This window comes from Eucalyptus grandis, chromosome 2 (genome assembly GCF_016545825.1).
Source record: "Eucalyptus grandis isolate ANBG69807.140 chromosome 2, ASM1654582v1, whole genome shotgun sequence".
Lineage (NCBI taxonomy): Eukaryota > Viridiplantae > Streptophyta > Magnoliopsida > Myrtales > Myrtaceae > Eucalyptus > Eucalyptus grandis.
In genome coordinates, this window is record NC_052613.1 from 14652990 (window position 1) to 14677010 (window position 24021).

The 24021-nt window shown below is 39.4% G+C and overlaps 3 protein-coding genes and 1 long non-coding RNA gene across 4 annotated transcripts; 1 reads left to right on the top strand and 3 right to left on the bottom strand.

Moving 5' to 3' along the window:
• Window positions 1-1114: 1114 nt before the first annotated feature.
• LOC120290523 (putative disease resistance protein RGA3) lies at window positions 1115-1633 on the bottom strand. Its single transcript, XM_039306807.1, has one exon. The coding sequence runs from the start codon at window positions 1631-1633 to the stop codon at window positions 1115-1117; it is 519 nt and encodes a 172-aa protein (XP_039162741.1).
• A 7731-nt stretch (window positions 1634-9364) lies between these two features.
• On the bottom strand, window positions 9365-10486 carry LOC104422689. Its single transcript, XR_721235.3, has 3 exons — window positions 10293-10486; window positions 9749-9813; window positions 9365-9617 (listed from the first exon to the last, which is right to left on the bottom strand). It is a non-coding gene; the product is annotated as an uncharacterized LOC104422689 (long non-coding RNA).
• Window positions 10487-10802: 316 nt separating this feature from the next.
• Window positions 10803-15879, bottom strand: LOC104434513 (putative disease resistance RPP13-like protein 1). Its single transcript, XM_039306808.1, has 2 exons — window positions 13824-15879; window positions 10803-10906 (listed from the first exon to the last, which is right to left on the bottom strand). Exons 1-2 carry the CDS (start codon window positions 15877-15879, stop codon window positions 10803-10805), a joined length of 2160 nt encoding a protein of 719 aa, XP_039162742.1.
• A 4743-nt stretch (window positions 15880-20622) lies between these two features.
• Window positions 20623-23711, top strand: LOC104422683. The gene is made up of 3 exons (XM_039306182.1): window positions 20623-22026; window positions 22481-22530; window positions 23443-23711. The coding sequence occupies exons 1-3, from the start codon at window positions 21882-21884 to the stop codon at window positions 23548-23550; spliced, it is 303 nt and encodes a 100-aa protein (XP_039162116.1). The 5' UTR covers window positions 20623-21881; the 3' UTR covers window positions 23551-23711.
• The last annotated feature ends 310 nt before the right edge of the window (window positions 23712-24021 follow it).

Here is a 24021-nt window from a genome sequence, read left to right on the forward strand (position 1 = left end):
TTTTGAAGCAAAATAGCATCGATTGCATCGATAACTTTTTCCACCTTTTGCAGTTCTGATATGAATAATTCTCCTTCAAGATGTGGCAAGTTTTTTAACTCTTTCAATTGCGGCCCTTTCTCTCGTCCTACCACAAATTTGGACAAAATAATAATAATAAAAAAAAAAAAAATTTCTTCTAGACTCACTATATCTCTAATATCAAGAAATTGTAAGTTGACTAACTTTGTGATACCTTGAGGCAACTTTGAAAGACTATTACAACCTCTTAATATCAGAGCTTGTAATTTGCACAGGCCAACAATTGACTCAGGTAGCCTCTTGATAAAAGTGTACGGGAAATTGAGATATCGAAGATTTTTTAGATGACCAACACAATTCGGTACCTCTATGATGTCATAATGACATGACGAGAATACTCTCAAGTACTTCAAGTTTGTTAGCAAGTCATTTAGCGCCACGTTGGAAATAGAAAAAAGTCCCCACTAGATCCATCACGCACTAGAATTAAACTTCTTAGCACCTTCATTCCTTGATATGGCTTCAGGCATTTTGATTTTGATGTAACATGCCACGATGGGATGAATGATGCATAACAAGTTTTTACATTACTTGCCACCTGAGACCCCCCTGAGCTAAAGCAAGTCCCTCTTGCAATTGACTTTGCTAGATCATTCAAAAGATCATGCATTGAAAACTTAGATGTGTCGATACTTGATTGTTGAAGAAATGACCTAGATACTAACTCATCAAAGTGCCTCTGTCCCAATTTCAAGATATTCTTATTTGCTTCTTGTCCATCTAAAAATCCCTCTGCTATCCACAAGAGTACCAACTTGTCCCTCTCAATTTTGTAATCCTTAGGAAATACCGCACAATAAGCAAAATACCTCTTCAAATAGGAAGGAAGATGGACATAGCTCAATTTTAAAACTGGGAGAACCTCATCATTCTTTGCCATTGGAAGATCCCATATTTTGTTATTTAAGGTATCTTGCCATTCCTCAGGAGTTCTTTTAGTACGTAGGACACCGCCGAACATCTTCGCTGCCGAAGGTAAACCTTTACATCTTTCAGCTATTTTCTGGCCTATTATTTCAAAGGCCAAGTTTCTCTAAAAATTTGTTGCTCCAAGAGCATGAAAGGCCAATAAGCTTTTACAATTATCAAAGGACAATTCCCTCAAATGATACAACAAAGCTCCCATTATGGAAGCAACTTCAAGGTTGCGAGTCGTGATCATGATCTTGCTTCCCCTAGCCCCCGCTTCAAATGGCTTTAAGAGAGCAGTCAATTTTTTGTACTTCTCATTCCAGATGTCGTCTAAAACCACAAGAAACTTCTTCATGGATAGACTTTTATTCAACTTAACTTGAACCTCGTTAAGATCTTTGCCCTCATTGGACAACCCAATGATCGAACGCAAAATAGTCTTTGTTATGTCAAGGACATCAAAAACATCTAACACACAAACCCATGCTTTCTTCTCGAAACAACTATTCACTTTGGCAACATTATATAGCCGTTGAGCCAAGGCTGTCTTTCCAACACCACCCATCCCCACTATGGGGACTATGCCTAGTCTGGCATCAGAATTTTTGACCTCACGGATCAATAGTTCGAGTATCTCCATCTCTTCCTTCTCCCTACCCAAAAATTGAGGCTCCGGCAAAGAACTAGTGGGATCCCTTCAGTTGATGTAGTTGGATTTGTCCATAACATTCTCTCTCAATCTTAGACCAACCCTCTTGTTGACAAGCGCTTCCAACCTACCATTGATCTCTTGGAGCTTGGTGTCAGACACGAGTGAGCTCGGTTGTGTAAAAGCAAGGAACTTCCTTTTCCATTGACCTCTACTTGTGCTGGATTCTACCTCCAACTTAGCTTGAGTGTCTTTGATCTTGAACTCCTCAAGCAAGTCTTCTATGTCAAAGGCCAAGTTCTTGACATTGTCCAACCATAGCATCACTTGATCGTTATCGCTAAGTTGCTTTTCCTCTACATCATCCAGCACTTCATTGATTGTGACTAGCATCCTCTTCCACTCATCAAAGATGGTGGTGCCAGTTCCATCCCGTTGCACAAAGTCTGATGCCAAAGAACTCAACTTATCAAACAAGACTTGAAAGAAGGAACCCAAAACGATTTCTCCAATGGCATGGTTGAATTAGTCACTATAGAAAACAACAAATGTTATGGTGAAGCAAAGTGATAATGGAGCTAATGGAGAGAGAAAACTAGTGATAATGAGCTAATGGAGGGAAAAAACTATGAAGTTTGGGAAGATCAAGACTAGGGGTGTGCATGGTCCGGGCGGACGGTTCCCGACCTAGAATCAGAAACCTCCTGCTAAGGACCGGTTCCGAAAAATTGGAACCGAGATCCACCTGTTTGTTGCATAGATCCACCCGGGAACCAAACGGCCGGTTCGGTCTGGTTCCCGGGTGGATCCATGGAACCAATCTTGACGCGAAGGCGAGCTGTGGCATCGCAGTGATGGGTGAACGGGCAAAGGGCACTCGCGACTGCTGGCACGGTGGTTGGCGCGGAGGCGAGCTGTGGTGTTGCGGGTCACTAGGGTTTTGACGTCGGGCGGTGGATGAGCTCGATAGATTGGGCCACGTCCGTCCGCCTCGCGCAACTCCGAGCCGAGATCCTTAGGAAACCGACCCCATATCGGAAAAGTCGAGAACAAAGGGGGACAAAATCTACCATGATTTTGACGCGAAAGAGAAGTTGGGGTGCGTCGTCGGCTACGGTTCAAGCGTGGTGGTCGATGGGGGTTCTCTCCCTCACACTCTACCCTTACTCGCAACTCTCAGATCTCACTTGATCTCCCCCTCTCTTTTCAACGTCTCACAGATCTCTCTCTCTCTCTCTCTCTCTCTCTCTCTCTCTCTCTCTCTCTCTCTCACATCATCTCTACTCGACCTCCCTTCATCGAGCTCCAGGAGGCCCTATTTATAGGCTGGAGGGTCCAATCGACAGAGGCATTTCCGCTGCCAGTCCTGGGCGTGTTGACCGACCTCCCTCTTGGCTGAACCGGCATCTCAGCCTGTCTTCTCCGCGTAAGCCTGCTCGGCATCGAAGGCGTTCGCCAAGACGTCCCCTTCGTCCCGGTTTCTCGCCGGATCTTGCACTGCTCTGTTCAGCGGCATTGATGACTCCTACATGGCATCCCCTCCGTCGCTAGTCTACCCTCCTCTCTCTCTGCCCTAGGTCATCCTGCATGCCTTTAGTCTTCACCGAGCGTGGTGTCCACTATCCAGCACGAGGAAGGAAGGAGGAAGAAGAAGAGGAGAGGGCCAGACCGCGAAAAAGATGAAAAATGGATTGGGCGTAGCCCGCGTGAGGGGAAAATGGACCAGTTTCGCTAGGGTTTGTTTTAGTATTTTTTTTTAATATTAAATATTAATCGGTCCGGTCCGGGTAGGCGGGCGGGCGGATCCGCTCATGGAACTGGGAGCCGGACCGGTATCCATCGATTCCCATAAAATTGGAACCGGGAACCGGACTAGTTCCCTCAAGAACCGTCGGTTCCGAGCGGTCTGAGCAGTTCCCGAGTATTTTGCACACCCCTAATCAAGACTTTCGCCTACCAAAGACTTTAAACAAAAACCAAGACTTCCAAGGTTGTGTATAGAGCTACCAAAATGGGTCATAAACCCATATTATGACCCATTTTTAGTTAAATGAGTCATATATGGGTCAAGTAAAAGTTAAAAATGGGCCAGAAATGGGTATGAGAAAGTAAAGCATAAAAAGAAATGAGTTTAAATGAGTTATTAGGAAACCCATCTTCAACCCATGGCCTTCTTTAACTTTATAAAAAAATTTTTAATAAAAAATAGAAATATCAATTTTTTTTCATATTTCAACTTTTTTTTTCTTTTCTTTTTTCTTTCTTTTTCTTCCTTCCTTCCTCGCCCGACGCCGGCGAGCTCGATCTCACCTATGGCCGGTCGTTGGTCGTCGTTGTGGCCAATGGCCGGCCGAAGAAGAAGATAAAAGTAAAGAGAAAAGAGAAAAAGAAAAAAAAATTATTAAAATTAGAAATTATATTTTTAAAAAATAAAAAAATATTTAAAAAAATATTTAAAAATTAAAATTTTGATTTTTTTAAAAATATTTTAAAAAGAATTATAAAAATTTTCCATTAAATTTGTATTGCATAAAAATTGTTAAAAATTTTGTATTGCATGAAAATGTTTTAACAATAATTTTTTTTATATAAAAAAATCATAAAAATGAGCTTTGTTAGGTTTAGTTAAAAAATTTCATGTTATAGTTTTTAGTTATTCAATGGTATGTTCACTTCAAATAAGAGAAGCATGTGCATAGTCTAATTCTTTATAAATATTTCAATTTATAGATTTTCTTAACTTTTTTATTTTATTTTATTTACTATTTTTAATTTAATTTGAAGTTTTAATCCAATTAGCTTATAGTAGAAGTGGGTTTTCCTAAAATATTAATAGGTTTTAGCAATACATATCAGATCGGGTATAGGTCGGGTCTGATATAGGTTACTTGATTTATACTACATGAATATGAGTCAAAATAGGTTAAATTGGTCAAATATGGGTCGACCCATTTTCGACTCGACCCAAACCAAACCTAATCTACCCATTTGACGGGTCTAGTTGTGCATATGAGGTTAGACAAATCTGAAGAAAATACTTTTTGTCCATGAGTGCTTGTTTCATAATATTTAAAGAATATTTCCACATACTTTATTAGATATCATGTGCTTTTTTGTTTGGAAAGTGAAGCGAAAGTGAAAAAGCGCTAAAGGGAAAGAAACTTAAGAGATTTCGGGAAGACCAACAATTTGCGACACGCAAATTGGAGTTTGTTGTTTCACTTTTCACATGTCTCTACTTCCATATGTGAACATCTTTTTCCTATTAATTGTTGAATTTCCATGCGTTACATTAGATCTAATTTTTATTTTGTTTGAAAGAAATATTATGCCAATAATCATCCATTGCTACTTTCTTACTTAAAATTAAAAGTACTATAATTTTCGTCCAACTCTTTTCACGTTGAATCTATGTGATTTTACATTCATTTTGTCTCTATTTTCCTTCTATGTTAAAATTATGTATAGATTTTCATGTATCTTTTGAATTTCATTAAAATAATAAAAAATGAAAAATGAAAAGCTAAAAAGATTTAAAAAAAAAAATGCAGGAGCGAGTGCCACTGATCTTACAGCTACTACCACACCATTGTTGTTAGCACCACTGCTGGGACTACTCATTCCAACGCTACCACCACCGTCGCAGCTGGCACAACTAGTCACACCAACCATCAGAGTCAATTACCTTTATTTACTTAATAACCGACCTAACTTGATATTTACACCATAAAGAATGAATTTTTAGGATTCACAATTTCTCACAAGCACCGTCAAAAGTTGGATTTCATATGGAGTCTACCTCCCAATAGTGGATGTGAGCTGAACTCACACACTTCGAGTTCATTTAACATCTTTCCCTCGTCCAATGTTTAAGATTATTCTTGTAGCTCCTACGACTCCATCATAGCCTCGATTGTCGTCTCTAGCGAAGTCATCATTGGCCACTGTGCTCCAGTGCCATCATCGACGGAGTTCATCTGTCCTCGACAGCGAGGGCAAGGAGGTGGAGAAAAGCGGATGAAGGAGAGAGGTGATCGTCTGAGAGTGAGACAGCTGAGATTTAAAGCAGAGGCATAGGGATGACGTGAATGACGATGGTGGCGACCGACCGTGGTAGCGTGCAAAATCTCTTAAGGTCTGAGCATTCGGTGGACAACGAGCACGTATCGAACAGTTAAAGGGATGAAGACAGGAGATGGGCACTAGACGCGATGACAGAAAAGACGAATTGTCTTAGAGAAGTGCTCTTATCTTGGACCCACCCGTCCTTATCATTACAATGTTTTTATTTTCGACGATGGCTATTCGCATGAATGATATATTAATCTCCTTCTGGTGGAACAAAAGCTGCTGTTGAAAATATCCGAACAAAAGCTTTCACAAATTTCAAATATTTGCTAGTAAGGTGCAAAATAATTATCTTCACCTCTTCTTTTGCAGTCGTTGACAAACAGGTGTGATTGGGCTGTGAAACAGTCCCCCACGCTTGAATCCAAGGCCCGGTAAGCTCCAAGCTCCAAATCTCCTGCAAGTTAAATCAGTATTCACCAACCGAAAAAAAGAAAAAAGAAAAAAAGATCAGGATTCAAAATTCATGCAGACGATAAATAAGAGACAGCCTTCGCTATGTTTTTTGCCGCGAACGGCATGTTAATGATATATTTGAGAATAGTATCCCTTTTTCAATAGTATATATAGATGATATATATATATATATATATATATATATATTCAAAACATATAGAAGCATTTTAAGCATTTCAATTTTTTTTTATTAAGTATGATAGATTAGTATTTTTAGCACCAAGTATGAAATTATTGTAAACTAAAGCAAGATTTTTAGGACTCGATATATGTCAAAACACTATTAAACCTATTAATAAAGCTATAGACTTTGCAAATAACTTTCCTGGTGATATTGAAAAGCAAAAAATTCTATTGCAGAGATTCTTAGGATGTTTCAGAGTCTTAAAACCTTATGTACACCTTTATGCTTGTAAACACCGATGCTTCGAATATGGGATATGGAGGTGTATTGAAACAAATGATGGATTCAAATTCTAACGAAAAATGTAGGTAGATTATATCCCGGAGTTTGGAATATGCCTCAAAATAACTCTTCTATTATTAAAAGAAAGATAATGTCCATTAATTGTTGCGTTAAAAATTTCAAGGTCATTTTTAAAACAAGTTTTTTTTTTCCTAATGAATTGATTGCAAAGCACCAAAAGAAGTTTTGCCAATATGTTAACGATGGAGCCTGCCAAGAGGGGCACAGGATTAGTCAAAAAGAAACTTTAAAATTGATGTCTCAAAAGATCTAAAGATCTATTATGAGAATTTTCTTTATGAGCGTCGGTGTCCCAGTTCGAACACAGAAACCATAGGTATGCACTGCAAAAACATTAGGCTCTACCCCAAAAAGCTACTCAATGAAAAGAAAAACATTAAACCAGTTGTAAAGTTATATACACATGTCAAAAGTATTGAAGTGCTAATGACGCGTTCTTGGGACCAAATTAGATTAGCGCATTTGACGATTTTCTTTTTGTTGTGGGGAAATACATTTGGTTCAAGTATGCCAAGTTGAGTTCTAAGGTTTAAGTAATATTTGGAAACAATCAACCACAGAAATAGTTCATTTTATTCCAATTCCTAATTTTAATTTACATGTAATCTGAAAATATGTGCGCAGTGTCTTCGTCCGTGCGTAGCACGTGTATGAATATTAGTAATCTAATATAATTTCATATCTCATAATTAATTGACCTCATTAATTGGGTTCATATCTTAAAAGATTTTAGATTAAATCTTCTGTTTTTTTAATTGATAACTTTTAGGAAAGGGAAAGTAATAATTGATAGGGCTCATCAAGGAGGACTGACCAATGATCTATTGAAGGGTGCTGAAGTAATAGTTGATGATCGAAAACCGCATGATAGTAGAATCATGGTCCCTTCCATGATTTTACCATTCACAAGTGTGATGCCTAGAGTATATCTAGTAGATTGTACACTGTTAGTTGGCGATGCCAGACCCTTGTTCTTGTCTAGTGATGAATGAAGTTGACCACAATTAATAGGACTAACATATAAGCATCTTTGTGCAACTTGCACCAATTGAAATAAATGTAGACAATCCACCTAACAATGGCATCTTACATTCAATTATATATCTGTAAGTCATCAAAGACAACTAACTTTGACCGTTCGATAATGAGAGTAGAAACACATGATTTGGGTTAAACAAGGAAAATAGTCGGGTACACAAATGAATCCATGAAGCAATTTCCTTAATTTTACTCTGTAAATAGTAAACAATTCATATATCACCAACTAATCATCAAGCAAATGATTTGATTAACTTTTTCTTTTCAAAGGACCGCAATTCTCCTATCAAGCGCTCCACGATCATCAACAATTGCTTCAGCACCCTTCAACAGATCATTCCTGCCCATTTTGTTGCAAATTTTTAGCGCTATGGATACCATGTGAAAGACTATACTCAAAATAAAATAAAAAACCAACAAAACATTGGTAAGATAAAAAAATTTATGAAGATATGCTTGCCCTCTAAGGGTGAATCAATAACCGTAGAGTCAATCAAGGGTTATGTTGAAGCAAAGTGATAATGAGTTGATGGAGATAGACAACTTTAAAGTCCCGGAAGACCAAGACTTTCACCTACCAAAGACTTTAAACAGAGACCAAGACTGTCAAGGATGCTTTCTGTCCACAAGTACTTTGTTCATGCAGATAAACCATAAACTCAAGAAGGCCAAGACTTTATTGGACATCATGTACCTGTTTGTCTATAAAGTGAAGCAGAAGCGAAAGAGAGCAAATGAAAAAGATAGAGTTTGCAGGATGCAAATTGACATTGTTACATCACTTCTCACATCCTTCCTCTTTCATCCCTATGGGAATGCCTTTGTTTTTCCATTACTAGTAGAATTTCCCCATGCATTACATGCCACGCTTAAAAATTTACTGTTACTATAATTTTTGTCCTACTCTTTTCTTGCTTAATTGTACCGTGATTTTTATTCAATAATCTCTCTTGTACTTGTCTAATGAATAATGTCTGGATTTCATGTATCTTTTCAAATTTAAGTTCAACAAAAGAAAAAAAAAAAGCAAAGAGAAAAATAAAAAGAAAAAACAGCAAGAACTTAAAAAAGCAAAAAGGAAGAAGAAGAAGCGAGAATGGGGCGGGAGAGCGCACCACCGTCCCACGGCCACTGCCAAGCCGTTGCCATCAGTACCGCTCCTTATAGTCACCTTCATAGGCAACATTTCCTTCAGATGTTTTTCTTAGAGCGGTTTATTGGTAAGAGGCATTTAGGTGTTCTCGAAACATGCATGTTCAAGTCAATTATTGCATGTAAAAATGAAACTGTTTTGATGATTTTGCTAATCCTAAATAGACTTCATGATTTTGTTAACGCAGAACTATAGGGGACCACTGAACACCAGCGACAGTGGCCCGACGGTACAAACTGATATTCCACAAACGCGAGGTCACGATGATAATCCATTAGTGATGGTAGTGCCTATATCTTGCCTTGCCCGTGATGGGAGCTCTGGCAGCTTGGTATTGGATGAAGAGACTTGGCTACCCGAGATGGTATTGGACGATGACCTTCTCGCGATCTGAAATATTTCAAGGCAGACGTGAAACTTTTACAATTACTCAAAATGGTAACAGAGCATAGTCTCCTTGATTGCTCCTCTCGGTCTTTCCTTCGCGACAAAGAAAAAGAAAATGTTCTCTGAGATGACGTGGGAAGTTAAATAGAATAAAGATGAACTGTTAACTTCGACAAGGAAATCAGATTGAAATGGATTGTAATCTGCCAACTCGAAAACCCCATTTTTTGCATCTCTTCAGTCGCTGCTGTTGTTGGAGGTACGAAAGCTGCTTCGTTTGACTTTGAATGTAGACCTCGAGAATTGACATCGTGATACAGATAAATCTTTTAGAGAATGTCACCAAAAATAAAATAAAAAAGTATAGAGCATATTAGTACAACTACCAAAATTAGTAGCTTTTTGTTTTTCTTTTGTCAAGTTGCAAAAGATGAACGTAAGCACATCAGTTGCCTACCTCAACAATGTTTGCATTTGATCACCGGGAGAGATTTTGCCAAATGCAGAAGACAGTGGGATATTCTGCAAAGCAAGCACAGTTGAGAGACATCAGGTCAATGAGCTAGGGCCTAAGAAAAAGATATTTGGAAGAGAAGATACAACAAACGCTGATATTGCAGAAAAATATCAATACAAGAGCAACAATTCTTCATGATTCTCACGCAAAGCATAGTGCATTTTCATAAGTGGAAAGATAGGCAATTTTTGGGCATGAAACAAAGTTCAAGATATATCATCAATAAAGACAGGCACATCCATGCATTATAATTCCTGCACTGAGAGCAAGTCCATGTACGTAATATTTGTTTTGAGAACAAAGATTAGACATTGGAGAGATATCTTCTTATTGAATCCAAACTCGATCAATTACGATGAGTGGGATTTCTTGGATGAGGTGCCAACAGTCGCCGCAGAGTTTTGAGCATCGATCTTTCAGAATCTCTCATTGAATTATGTGGAATACATGGAGGGAGGGATGGAAGCTGTCCTCTGTCAAGTACCTCAACATCCGGCAACTGTAAAATATATGACTGTTTGAGAGAGGAGAGATGCTTGCAAAGCCCACTTGATAGTCTTTTCATGTTCCTCATATCTTTCATCCAAGGAGAGGTTAGAGAGGAAGGAAATAGGAGGCTCCACGCATCTTATGTCCTCCGCTATTGATGGTTCTTCCACATTTTTCATATTTCTTATCCAAAATCCTGGAAGAGGACGATTAATTAGTCCTGAATAGAAATTACTTCCATGCATAATGAACAACTATGAGAGTGATCCAAACAAAAAGAATTATATGCATACCCACCCAACAGCAACACAAAATGAATAGACAAGACAAGAGCTAGGATCCTTCGCTTTCCTTTTCTCAGCAATTAGTGACCCTTTGGATGATTTTGTTTTCACTGAATAATTCTTATGATTATGTTAGCACACATGTATGGGAGACCACTAATCACCAGTGATGGTGACTTATCGGTTCAGGCTTGATATTCTACGAATGTGAGGTCATGAGATCAAATGATTAGTGCAGGCTGATAACTCTTAAGAATGATTGCCATCACCTGAAGTAACTGGAAAGCTCCGAATGCAGCAACTTTTAACCATAGATCACCAGATCCTGAGACCATCAGTAATACATATAAGAAAAACTCTTTTGCAGTGTGTTGCCTGCAAGAATATAAGAGAGCTATGTCATCATTGGGTGGATGAAAGGCAGGGCGTGTAGTAAAACCTAAGCTAGGTTCTGTGAATATCAACTGCAATGGGTCTGACATTAAAGAAACGAAACATGCTGTTGCTGGGATTGTTGGGAAGATGGAATTGGACTTGAAGCATGAATACATTGTCTTTAAGAAACAAACTATTTACTAAAGCACTTTTTCTATGTTTTACGAACAAACTAACAACATGCACTGTGGCCAGAAATTAGGTAGGGGACATGGTTACCTTGCAGGGGTGTGGTGGTGCAAGTTAGATTTGCAGAGGAGGCTGAATTACTTTTTGTTGGAAAGAGCATTGCAGTGGCAAAAGAGAAGCTGGCCCAAGGTTGTAGTGGAGATATATGTAGCTATGGTATCCAAGGATATTATCAAATTTCGCAAGCAGTACAACTAAAGACTAAAGGAAGCTCTTGCTGGGATTCAAGCAGCTAAAGATCAATTGTCAGCTCTAAATTGTAGTCGTATTTCGTGCAAAGCAAATGTTTATGCCCATTGGGTAGCTTTGCATACTAGGAAGAGGACGTGTTGTCAAAATTGGAAGTAATGGATGAGTACTGAGTTTGTTTGCTGGACAAAAAAAACCCCAACGAATTGTCATTCGTTGACCTTAGTGGGTTGTTTTTGGAAATTCATGGGAAATATCTCCATGACAAAATATCAATTTGCATTACACATCGAATAGAGGAGGCAGAATAAAAATTGATGCCTTCAAAACCAAAAACTTACCCTTAATCGGAGAAAATTGGCGGTGCATGGAAGAATCAATTCATTGGATCCGCACCCAATCTATCTCGATGAGAGGGATCTCTTGGATTAGGGGCCAATAGTCGCCAATGAGTTTTGAGCATCTATCTTTCAGAATATCACATTTCTCTATGTACAATTCTTGGAGGGAGGGAGGGAGGCCATCCTCTGGCAAGTACCTCAGCTTCGGGCAAGAGTCAATCCATAAATGTTTGAGAGAGGAGAGATGGTTGAGAAGACCGCTTGATAGTCTTTCAACATTCCACATATTGCAAATGCGAAGATACATTATAGAGGAAGGAAAGAGAAGACTCCACGCATCCCCGTCCTCTGAAGGAAACCATACCTTCTCTCCCTCTCCTCCCATGCAAAAGTCAATTAACATACACTGAAGGGATGTGAGTAGTTGTAAGCCCCATTCTTTCATTGGCTGCTTCAGATTCTTGCACCCTCTTATTAAAAGGCGATGCAAATTGGGAGGCAAACCTCCTTTGGGGAAGCATTTGATATTTTGGCAATCCTCGATGAATAGCGTCTCAAGGGCTGTAAGATGATGCCACTGATTTGGTAGAAACTTTATCTTCGGACAATTACTAATTATAAGACACGATAGGGTGATGGGAAGGGAAGGGAATTTCTCTATCTCCAATGCTGGACAATTACTTATATCCAAATGAGCGAGATGGGAGAGCGTGTGAAGGCACTGTGGTAGGCTTCCTAGATTTGGACAGCCATCAATTGTCATTTCTTTGAGTGATTCTATAGTGATCTTTTCCACTGACTCCACTCCCTTGCACTCATAAATACAAAGTTTCTTCAAAGCAGTAAGTCTATCGTTGGCAAACAAAAAAGATATGAGAGAATCGCAATTTACAATCCGCAGATACTCAAGTTTTGAGTTATTGCTATTAGGGTCATCTAGAGGAATGGTTGGTCCCAAGATTTTTGGACACCTCCTAATGATCAAATGTTTGAATGTGTGCATCTTGCTTGGAAGCTTTTCTAAACTTATGCAATTACTCAATTCCATCCTTTCAAAGTTGCACGGTAGCTCTATTTCTCCTTCTCCTGTCACAAAAGATGTGAATCGAGGGCAGCTTTCAATAGCTAATTCTTGAAGGCAAGTAAGATTTAGCATTATATTTTCATCTTGCCACAAGTATGTAAGCTTGTCACACCATCCTACATGAAGCTCCTTTAGCTTGACCAAGCACCTCATAAACACATGATCAAAGCAAACAAGCTCGGCAAGATTTTCAATTTTGAGAATGGTCAAAGAAGTTAGGTTGACCAAGCTCTTTAAGATTTCCTTGTTACAATCCTCAAGGTATAACTCACGGAGAGATGGAAAACAAACCTCATTCATTGAATGATGCAATTGTGGACATGAATGGATTTCAAGTTTTATGAGACAATCAAGTTGACGAGGTAATGTCCTGATTAATGAAGGACAGCTCTGGACAACAAGATGTTGAAGACAGGAGAATGAGACTTCTTCTTTTGGGCCCCCAACATAAGGAGACCAATTCTTCCATGCCAACATCTCTTTCAACTTCAAAGTTGTTAAGGATGAGAAAGGCATTTTATCTCCATAAAATTCAGAGCCTATCATTCTTATTGCGTGTAGACCTTCAAGAGATAATTCCTTCAGTGAAGGTAGTTGTCCAAGCGGGGGAAGTGATATAACATTAGGACAACCCCGCAAGCACAAAGACACTATCTTAGAATAGGATGGACCACTTAACCATGATGGGAATTTTGCACCACCATAGTTCAAAATATTAAGATTTTCAAGATCAATGTGAGGTCGTAGAAAGTCAAGCACTTGTGCTTCCCGCTCATGATTATGGAGATTTTTTAAATTTTCATCCCAATGAAAGGATAACTTGGTAAGGCCTTGCTTTTGATGCAAATTAGCATCAATTGCATCTCCAACCTTTTCCACCTTTTGCAATTCTGATATGAATAATTCTCCTTGAAGATGTGGCAAATTCTTTAACTCCTCTAACCGTGACCCTTTCTCTGGTCGTACCATAAACTTGGACAAGATAATAAGATTTTTTAAATTACCGATACCCAACGGCATCTCTTTAAGACTCCTCATATCTCTAACATCAAGAAACTGTAAACCGACCAATTTTGTGATGCCTTGAGGCAACTTTGAAAGTTTTTGACAACCTCTTAAGATCAAAACTTGTAATTTGCACAAGCTGACAATTGATTCAGGTAGCCTTTTGATATCAGTGTACGAGAAATTGAGATATCTAAGATGTTTTAGATCACCAATGCAATTCGGTAACTCTACGATGTCACAATGACATATTGAGAGCACCCTCAAGTACTTCAATTCCGTTAGCAAGTCATGTAGCACCTTGTTGGAAATAGAGAAAGTGTCCCCTCTAAATCCATTATGCAATAGCATTAAAGTTCTTAGTACCTTCATTCGGTGATATTCTCTTAAGCATTTTGATGTAGCAAAATGCGATGAGATGAATGATGCATAACGAATTTTCCCAAGAGATGTATCTTCTTCATTAGCTACCAAGTGAGACTCCCCAGAGCTAAAGTATGCACTTCCTGCAATTGACTTTGCTAAATCATTCAAAAGATCATGCATTGAAAACTTAGATTTGTCAACACTTGATTGTTGAAGAAATGATCTGGATACTAACTCATCAAAGTAATTTCGTCCTAATCTGAAATTATTCCCCTTTACTTTTTGTCTATCTAAAAAGCCCTCGGCTATCCATAAGAGTACCAGCTCATCTCTCTCAATTTCGTAATCCTTGGGAAATACTGCACAATAAGCAAAACATCTCTTCAAATGGCAAGGAAGATGGACATAACTCAAGTTCAAGATAGGGAGAACCTCATCATTCTCTGCCATCGGAAGATCCCATATTCTGTTATTTAAGGTATCTTCCCATTCATTGGGATTCCTTTTATTACGTAGGGCACCGCCTAGCATCTTCGCCGCCAAAGGTAAACCTTTACATCTTTCAGCTATTTTCTTACCTATTGTTTTAAAATCCGGATGGCTCTCAAAATTTGTTGCTCCAAGTGCATGAAAGGCTAATAAGCTTGTACAATTATCAAGGGACAATTCCTTCAAATGATAGGGTGATGCTCTAGTTATGGAAACAACAGAAAGGTTGCGAGTTGTGATGATGATCTTACTCCCCTTAGCCCCTGCTTCAAATGGCTTTAAAAGGGCAGTCCATTTTTCATATTTCTCATTCCATATATCATCTAAAACCACAAGAAACTTCTTCCCAGATAGTTTGCCCTTCAACTTAACTTGAAGCCCGTTAAGATCTTCACCCTGGCATGACAACCCAGTGATTGACTGCAAAATAGTCTTTGTTATGTGAAGAACATCAAAAACATTTGACACACAAACCCACACTCTCTTCTCAAAATAGCTATATACTCTGACATCATTATACAACTGTTGAGCCAAGGCCGTTTTTCCAACACCACCCATCCCAACTATGGGGATTATGCTCAACATGGCATCGGAATTTTCAACTTCACTGATCAATAGTTTGAGTATTTGTGCTTCTTCCTTCTCTCTACCATAAAACTGAGGCTCTGGCAAAGAAGTGGTTAGGTCTTTTTTGTTTGTGTAGTTGGATCTGTCCACAACATTCTCTCTTAAGCTTAGATGAGCCTTCCTAGTGACAATCACTTTCAACCTGCCACTAATCTCTTGTACCTTGGTTTCAGACATGAGCGAGCCCAGGTTTGGATTCGATCCGAAGGATTTATCTCGGCCAAAGAAAGAGAACTTCCATTTTTCCAGACCTTTGCTTGTGTTGGATTCTGCCTCCAACTTAACCTGAGTGACTTTGATCGCTAACTCATCAATCAAGTCTTCCATATCATAGGCCAAGTCCCTAACATCATCTAGCCACAGCTTCACTAGAGGGTTAACACTGTGTTGCTTGTCTTCTGCATCAGTCATCACTGCATTGATTATGCCTAGCATCTCATTCCACTCCTTGAGGAGAGCAGTGCTAGTTCCTTCATGTTGTGCATAGACTAATGTGAGAGAAGTCAACTTGCCGAATAGGACCTGAAAGAAGGAACCCATAAAGGAACCCAAAATGATCTCTCCAATTGTCATGGTTGAATCAGTCACTGTAGAGAACAACAAGGGTGTTATGTTGAAGTGAGGTAAAAATGAGTAAATGAGAGAGAAAACTATGAAGTCTAGGAAGATTAACACGTTCATTTGCCAAAAAAAACATAAAAAAGACCAAGACTTTTGAGGAATGCACACCAAGGTTAGACAAATCAAAATAAAATAGCTTTTGTCCACAGATACTTGTTTCGTCAATTGTTCGTCAATTGTTCTCCTTTTTCTTCATATCGAGACTTTTCTTGTGGGCATCCAAAACATAGGATAAAATTTGAATTTTCTATAGATGACCGACTTAGAGCACACGCCTATGTTTGTCAAAACTTCAGTGCATATTAGTGTTCTGTTGACATTTTTCGCATCCATATGTTGTTCGTATCCTTGTGATTTCAATGCTTTTTAATTTTTTATTTTTTTAATTTTTTGCTTTATTGGTGAGTATGCGATCAATATAGGCTGTTACATAAGATATAAGAAGATTACCAATTCCTCCTTCAATGAGGATGACCATGTGGATTCAAAGACGTTTGTTTTTTTTTTTGGGGGGGGGGGGTCAAATCACCATATGCTTTAGGTTGCGAAGTTCTAGATGCATCAGTTTGGGGACAAAAAAAAGAGCAAATAGATAGATATTACTTACCTATTCCGAGTAGACTTCCTAGAGTAGACCAGTGAATGTGATTAGATCAATTACAGTGATCTAGCAAGCATGAGCTCCCGAACGAGCAAGAGGAGAACACTGATGAGCATGAGCTCTAGGTTCGAATGAGCAGGAGGAGAACACTGTTGAGCCGAGGGATGAGCATAGGTCGTGGTGAAGCCAAGTGATAATGAGTTAATGGAGAGAGAAAACTATAAAGGCATGGAAGACCAAGAGAATCACCTACCAAAAAGTTTCAATAAAGGGTAAGACTTTCAAGGATGCTTTCTATCCACAAGTGCTTTGTTCATGTAAATAAACCATAAAACTCAAGAAGACCGTGACTTGACTGGACTGTACATTATGACTAGATAGTGAAGTAAAAGCGAAAGAGATTAAATGAAAAGGACAGAGCCTTTGCAGGACGCAAATTGATTCTTTTTCACTTCTCACTCCCCCTGGTACAAGCTGATATTCCCCCAACGCGAGGTCACTAGGATAACCCACTAGCGATGATAGTGCCTACATCTTGCCTTGTCCATAATTGGAGCTCTCGCAGCTTGGCGAGGTTATAGTGATAGGACTTGCCTACCCAAGATAAATGGTTTCAAGTGGTACTAGATGAATGGCCTTCTCTCAATCTTAAATCGAAATTCATTGTGGCAAAAGTGAGGGTTTCATGATGACTTAACAAACCGACAGAGCATAGTCTACTTGATTGAACATCTCTGTCTTTCCTTGATAACAGAGAAAAAGATAAATGCGCTTTGAGATGGTGTGGCAATTTAAATAGAAGAAGAACATAAACTATGAACTTTGACAAGGAAGTCACATTTAAATAAATTATAGTCTGCAGGGTTCATTCAAATTTAGTTGTCACATTCACCAACTTGAAAACACTTGTTTTAAATCCTATTTTGTGCATCTTTACAGTAGCTGTTGTTGTTGGAAGTAAGAAAGATTCTCCTCCGACCAAAAAAAAAAGTAAGAAAGATTCTCCATTTGACTTTGAATATAGACCTCGATGATTGACATCATGATATAGATGAATCTTTTGAAGTGTGTCACCAAAGAAAAAGAAAAAAAAGAAATAGTTTTGAGCATATCGGTACACCTACCAAAATAAATAGCCTTTTGTCTTCTTTTGTCAAGTTGCAGAAGATAAACATAAGCACATCATCTTTACCAAAAAAACAAAAAAAAACAAAAACAAAACAAAAGCACATCATTTGCCTACCTCAACAGCATTTGCATTTGATCCTCCTTAGAGATTTTGCCAAATAAAGATATACAGTGGGATATTATGCAAAACAAACACAATTGAGAGAATTCAAGTTACGAGGCTAGGGCATTAAAAAAAATCTTTGAAAGATAAAACAAAACAAGCGCTGAAATTTCAGAAAAGATCTTTGACAATGGGATATTCTGCAAAACAAGCACAGTTGAGAGAATTCAAGTCAATGGGCCAGGGCACTAAAAAAAGATATTTGGAAGAGAAAACATGACAAAAGCTGATATTTCAGAAAAAAAAAAAATATCAATTAAGAGCAACAATTCTTCATAATTCTTGTTGTGACCCAATCTCGCCACTCTTGAATTCCTCATCATCACAAGGAGAGAAAAGGGGGAAAGGTTGGGTTATTTTTGACCTAGTTGAACACATCCAAAAATCATGAAAAAATTATAGAAGATGTATGAGACAATTTGGAACAAAACTTATGAAGACAATTTTGTCAAAAAATGATCACAAAAGTGAGCACAAAAATAACAAAGTCAAAAGGCGAAATAGAATCATTACTGAAAAAGACCTAAACTGTTGCAGAATCGTTAATCATTAGAGGTGTTTTCTGAGCGTCAAACGATGCTCAATTGGGGTGTGCAACCTACCGATTTGAAGCTCGTGTTAAGAGCTCAAAACTGACCTAACAGAAACATGTTCATCCAAATTCGAAATCACAGATCCACAATATCTAAATATAATCAACTCCAAATCATTCAAGCATTGATTCTAATCAGATTTGCAATGCATCCTGGCCCCAAATCTTCGTTGTTGATCATGTATTTCGACACGAGATGCTCTTGCCTCATCAGACACTATTAAAAGGAGTTTTATCACTCTTACCTCAATTGCACCAGCAAAAAATTGACGTTCGAAGATGTCCACCTTTTAACAACAATGAAGCTGCTAGCTTCGATCTCGCTTCAGGAATCGCCGAATGTGAAGAATGTCCAGTTCAACTCCAGTACAAGAGCTGTTTAACACTGATTTTTAGATTTTGATTTACTATTTTTGCAAATCACGATCACCTTTCTCTAGGCATGCACTCGGAGGTGATTGAGTTGGTGAGCTGTAGTTGTTGGACTTGAAGAGAAAATGTAATATTTGACTTACTTTAAAGAGTAGGGCCCACAAGTAGAAAAGAAAAGAAGAGAAGGAAAAAGGAGGAGGAGGAGAGATCGAGAGTCTTCAGGAGAGAGGAAGAAAAACGAGAGAGAGAGAGAGAAAGAAAAGGAAAAAAAAAAGGAAAAAAAAAGGAAAAAGAAGACGGGATAAAAGGAAAAGAAGGAGGCATGTTTGGGCAGAAGGAAAAGAAAAGGGAGGAGAGAAATGAACGGAAAGAAGGAGGAGGAGGAGGAGGAGGAAAGGGAGGGGATTCTCATCACAGACGTCTCGCCAAGCCCCAACTATGTAACACGATGCCCGGTAAGTGATCGCGCCCCTCCTTCGTCCAATTGAAGTATTTTTCGGGTTTAGGGCTCAAATTCAGAATTTTAGGAAAATCAAGCGGTGAGTGATGATTTTTGAGTCGTTGAGCCACGTATTTTTATAGAAATGATAGTTTAGGGTTGTTGACACCTAAATTTTGGCGATTTGTTTAAGTGTTTATTAATTACATTAGAAAATTAAAGATTAATTTCTAACCCCTTAACAAACAAATTTCATTAAAATTGCATCACATATAGATATTAGGAGCATCTGCGTCACTAGTTTTAAAATTTATCAAAAAAAAAATTACAAAAAAATTAAAATAAAAAAATTCGAAATTAAAAAAACAATTTTTACTAAATTGCATTGCATTTTAGCATTAGGAATATTTGCATCACTAATGATATTTTTTTATTTCTATTTATTTTATTTTATTTTTTAAAAAAGAAAAGAAAGAAAAAAAGGAGGAGAAAATCGAATGAGGCTGAGTAGAAGGCTTTTTATTCATTCATGGGCTTGCCGATGTGACATCCTGATTTTCAGGCTCTGATTTCGATTGGTTAAATTGGGCATTTCATCGACGCGGCTACAGTATTTTTCTCTGAGTTGGCCACTCATAAGCTAACTAAATTAGTTGGGTACGCTATTAAGGACTTTAAGGCAGATAGATTGAGAATTTGGCCATGAATCGATTTCTCGATCGTGCTCATCTTTAGAGATCTTTACGGCACAGTTAAAAATCGAATTAAGATCAAAGATAGATCGGTTCGACTGAGATGTATGACCGATCGTGGGTGACTCCACTAAATTGGAAAACTCTCGTTGACTGGCACTAATTTGATCTTACTATTGTTTTGGTACCATGTGTCTATATTTGAATCCTAGAGATTTTCACGACAATCGAGAATCGTCAATGTGTCGAGTGGGTTCGTCGTGGCTCGAAGAAAATTGACCACGGGTCATATGTCCTAAAAAAGTTCTGAAAACTACCCGGTAGTCTAGGTCACACTAAAGCGCGTCCGAGTGAAATTAACCGCCAGTCTAAGTTCGATTTCAGAAATTAGAAGTTTTGTCATGTCACAGGTCATTTTAAGAACGTCGAATCAGTCTCAGAAGAATTTTCGGAGATTCCGAGATTTTTACGGAAAATCGTTTGGACATCGCGGAAAATTAACAGAAATTCGTTTGGATTGAATTTAAGTGAGTTTGGACTTTCAAGCCAAGCCTTTGGGTGTTGGGTAGTTACTGAAAATTCTACGGGATTTATCTTCATCGAAATTGGACTTCGATTTGGAGATTGGGTGGATAAATTGAAGCTTAAATTGAAGAATTCGGATCTATGGTAAGGGCAGCATATTTTGGCATCAATATTAGATTTATTGGTGGAAAATTGGTGGGAAAGTATTGGGGACCAAGCATTTATGTAAGAAGATATTTTATTTGACTTTGGGTCCATCCTCATCCATTCCTTTCCACCTTCTCGAGCAAGTTTCACTCGCCGACTTTCCCCCCTCCTTTCTCTCGAGCGACCATCCCCTCCATCAATTTTTCCTGCAGCCTTGTTTTCTTTCTCTTTGCATTCGCTGCTCCCATTTTTAATTCACTTTCTCTGCAGCCCCGTCTTCGTTCAATCCCCCACCGAAAACCAGTTGTTCCCCACTCACGCTTCAGCCCCACTAATCCCTGCTCACCACCGAAGCATCCCTCTCTCTTCATGTCGTTCCACCGAAGTCCCTTGCACCTTCAACGAGTCCAACGCCAGCGAGCTGCTTCCTTCGTCCATCTCCACGTCGACGCTGCAGCTCCACTTCGGTCTTGCCACGCCAGTTGAAGCCCAGCGAAGCCACAACAGCCCACGCCTCGGTCAGCTCGGCGATTATCTCAGCGAGTTGTTGACTCCTCCACGCGTCCGAGTCACCACCAACGCAGCTGCTTCACTTCCTCCTTGATGATTCCTTCGCGGGCCGCGCCAGACCACGTTGCTGCTACCAGACGTTCCAGCTTCTGTCAGCGACGCCTGCCCGTGATTCCTCTTCAATCTGCCAGCTTCTCTATCTACTTCGTTCAACAAGCGGAGTTGAAGACCGCCGAAGGAAGCCGCACGTTCCACCGAGAACTACCGTCCACCGAGCTCTCTTCCCCTGCCACGTTTCGGTCCATTTCACCGGTCAAAACCCAGCTGAAAACCGCTGAAGATTGACCGAAGAAATCCCCCACCGAGCGAAGCTGCATCTCGTCCCCTTGTTGCCAGCGAAGCTCGAAGATTCCAACGCACGCTAGCAGCTGCTTCTCCAGTTCGTGGGCCAGCCGCAGCAGCCCAGCCCGCGCATGACACCAGCTCCAGCAGTCTTCGGTCTTCTCCAGCGGCGTGCCCTTAGCCCAACACTTTCAGTCATTTGGGCCCAGTAAAATTCAGTCCAGCTGAGGGCCATTTCAAGCCCAGTCGAATTACTTCAGCTGCAGCCCAGCCCAGTCCACGTGAGTTAATTGGCCAAGCCCAATTTCCAGCAAAGCAATTGAAGTCCAGCCCATATCTTGAAGCCAGTTCAGTTTTGTTTCAAGCCCATCTCAGCCCGAGTTTCAAGTCCAACATCATTTGTATTTCAACGAGGCCCAGCAAGTTCAGCCCATCTTGGGCCCATGAAGCAAGTCGGCCCAAGTTCGGCCCAAGGCCAGCTTTTGCTATGGGCTTGCGAGGCTTGTAGGCCTGGCTCGAGTGTCTATCGTTGCCGCCGAAATTTTGGAATTCGGCCGCCGTCGCGGTTTTCGATCTTCGCTTTACCAAGTGAGTTTTACTCACTAATGCCTTCTTAGTGTACTAATTATACTTAAAGGTTTATTAGTGTTAACTAAGTGTAATTAGGTGGTTAGATTAGAATTGATTAGTGATTATTAGTTAATTGCTTTGCATATTAGTTGTGTGATTAGTGTAATTAGATAGAGAATTGCCTATAGTATTTATTGGATGCTTCTTGGGATTTTTCCCGTCCCTTATCGGGTGTTAATTAAGCAAATAGGGCCTAGGTGGAATGTTTAGGAATTAAATATTAATTTTCGAAATTAATTATTTAATTATTTATTTCACGGAAATTCAACTGGGATGGCCAGTGACCGGGATTTTATGCTGATGATCAAGGTGTAGACTGTTTATTTAATTAAGCTTTATATTGTGCTAAATTGAATTTATTGTATTTATTTATTTAATTCTCGAAATTAATTATTTAATTATTTATTTTCAGGAAATTCAACCGGGATGGCCGGTGACCAGAATTTCGTGCTGATTGTCGTGGTACAGTCTGTTTATTTATTTGAGTTCTACATTGCGTGGAATTGATTTGGTTGTGCAATTTTAGTGATTTATCCCAAATTGAATGAAATTGAATGATTGATTGGTTGATGGCCGAGTATTATTATTTAGCATCGATAATGCTGTAATGAACTGTAAAGCAGAGGGAACTGTAAAAGTGAATTGGGGAAATTCTCGGCTGAAACCAATCAGGAACGATGTAATGAGACATACGTGGTTCGGTGATTAAAGGATATCACTGGTGAAAACGGCGCCTTAAAGAACGCACGAGTGCTGTTTATTACATGCAGCAGTATGGACATATGTGGTTCGGTGATGGAGGATATCACTGGTGAAAACGGCGCCTTAGAGAACGCACGAGTGTTGTCCATTATACACGTCACCTTGGCGGAAGCAGCGCCCGAGAGCATTAATGAGGCTTTGTGACTAAGTGTACTGCTGGAGGTTATCATAATCGGTAATTGGTACGTTACCTTGGCGAAAAAGACGCCCGAGAGCATTCATCTGGCTCTGTGACTGAGTACCCGAATGGAGATTATAAAGTATGGTGTTGATGTGATCGAGAGATGGTCCGAATGATATGTAATCGACTAGGTCGATTGATCATTGTTTTGATCTGATTTTGTGTATTGGTTGATTGAATGGGAATGACCGTGAGTGGTCTTATTGGCGTGTAATCGACTAGGTCGATTTGATCGATGCTTCGATCTGTGATGTGATTGTTTGGGTGCCTATTGATTTGTGCTAATATGCAGGTGGAATCTGAGGCCAAGGTAAGTCCTCTGACTTATGTAGTGTATAGGCAGCCCGAATGTGTATTAGTTTACTAATCGGGTCTTAGGGAGTAGAACTTGCTGAAACATTGTCTCAGTGGTTATTGAATAACCATTTTAGGACCCGGATGATGAGCTTAAGGAGGAGGAACCTGACGAGGAAAACCCTGAGGAGAAAGAACTCGAAGAGGAGTATCTGAAGGAGAACCCCAAGGATGATCCAGAGTAGGATCCTGATGTCTATTGCTGTAGAATCTAATTGAGTAGAAACCAACCTTTTTAGTATGGTTTGTGTATGTACATGTATGACTGAGTCATTACAGATGTACATAAGGGTGTTGACTTTCAGGTTAAATTTTCTAGTCCTAATCTATCCCATTGTTTTATTGTTTGGGGATTTATAACTGCTTCCGCATGTGCATATATAAATGAAAGGGTTGGTGATACATAGTCCTGGGATATCGCAATTTAAAATCGACCAAAGGTAAGGGATGTGTGCATGCCTGAGGATCGGGGCGTGATAGCCGACCTATCTCTTTTCCTTTTCTCTCTTTTGCACTTGGGCTTGCCCATCTCCTTTCATTTTAGCCTAGCTCATATGTGAGTCTTCTTCCTCCCCTCACACCAACCACGCTCTTGCAAAAGAAGGGGAAATGAGAAACGTGCAAGCTAGGGGTGAGGCAAAGGATTGCGAAGGCTG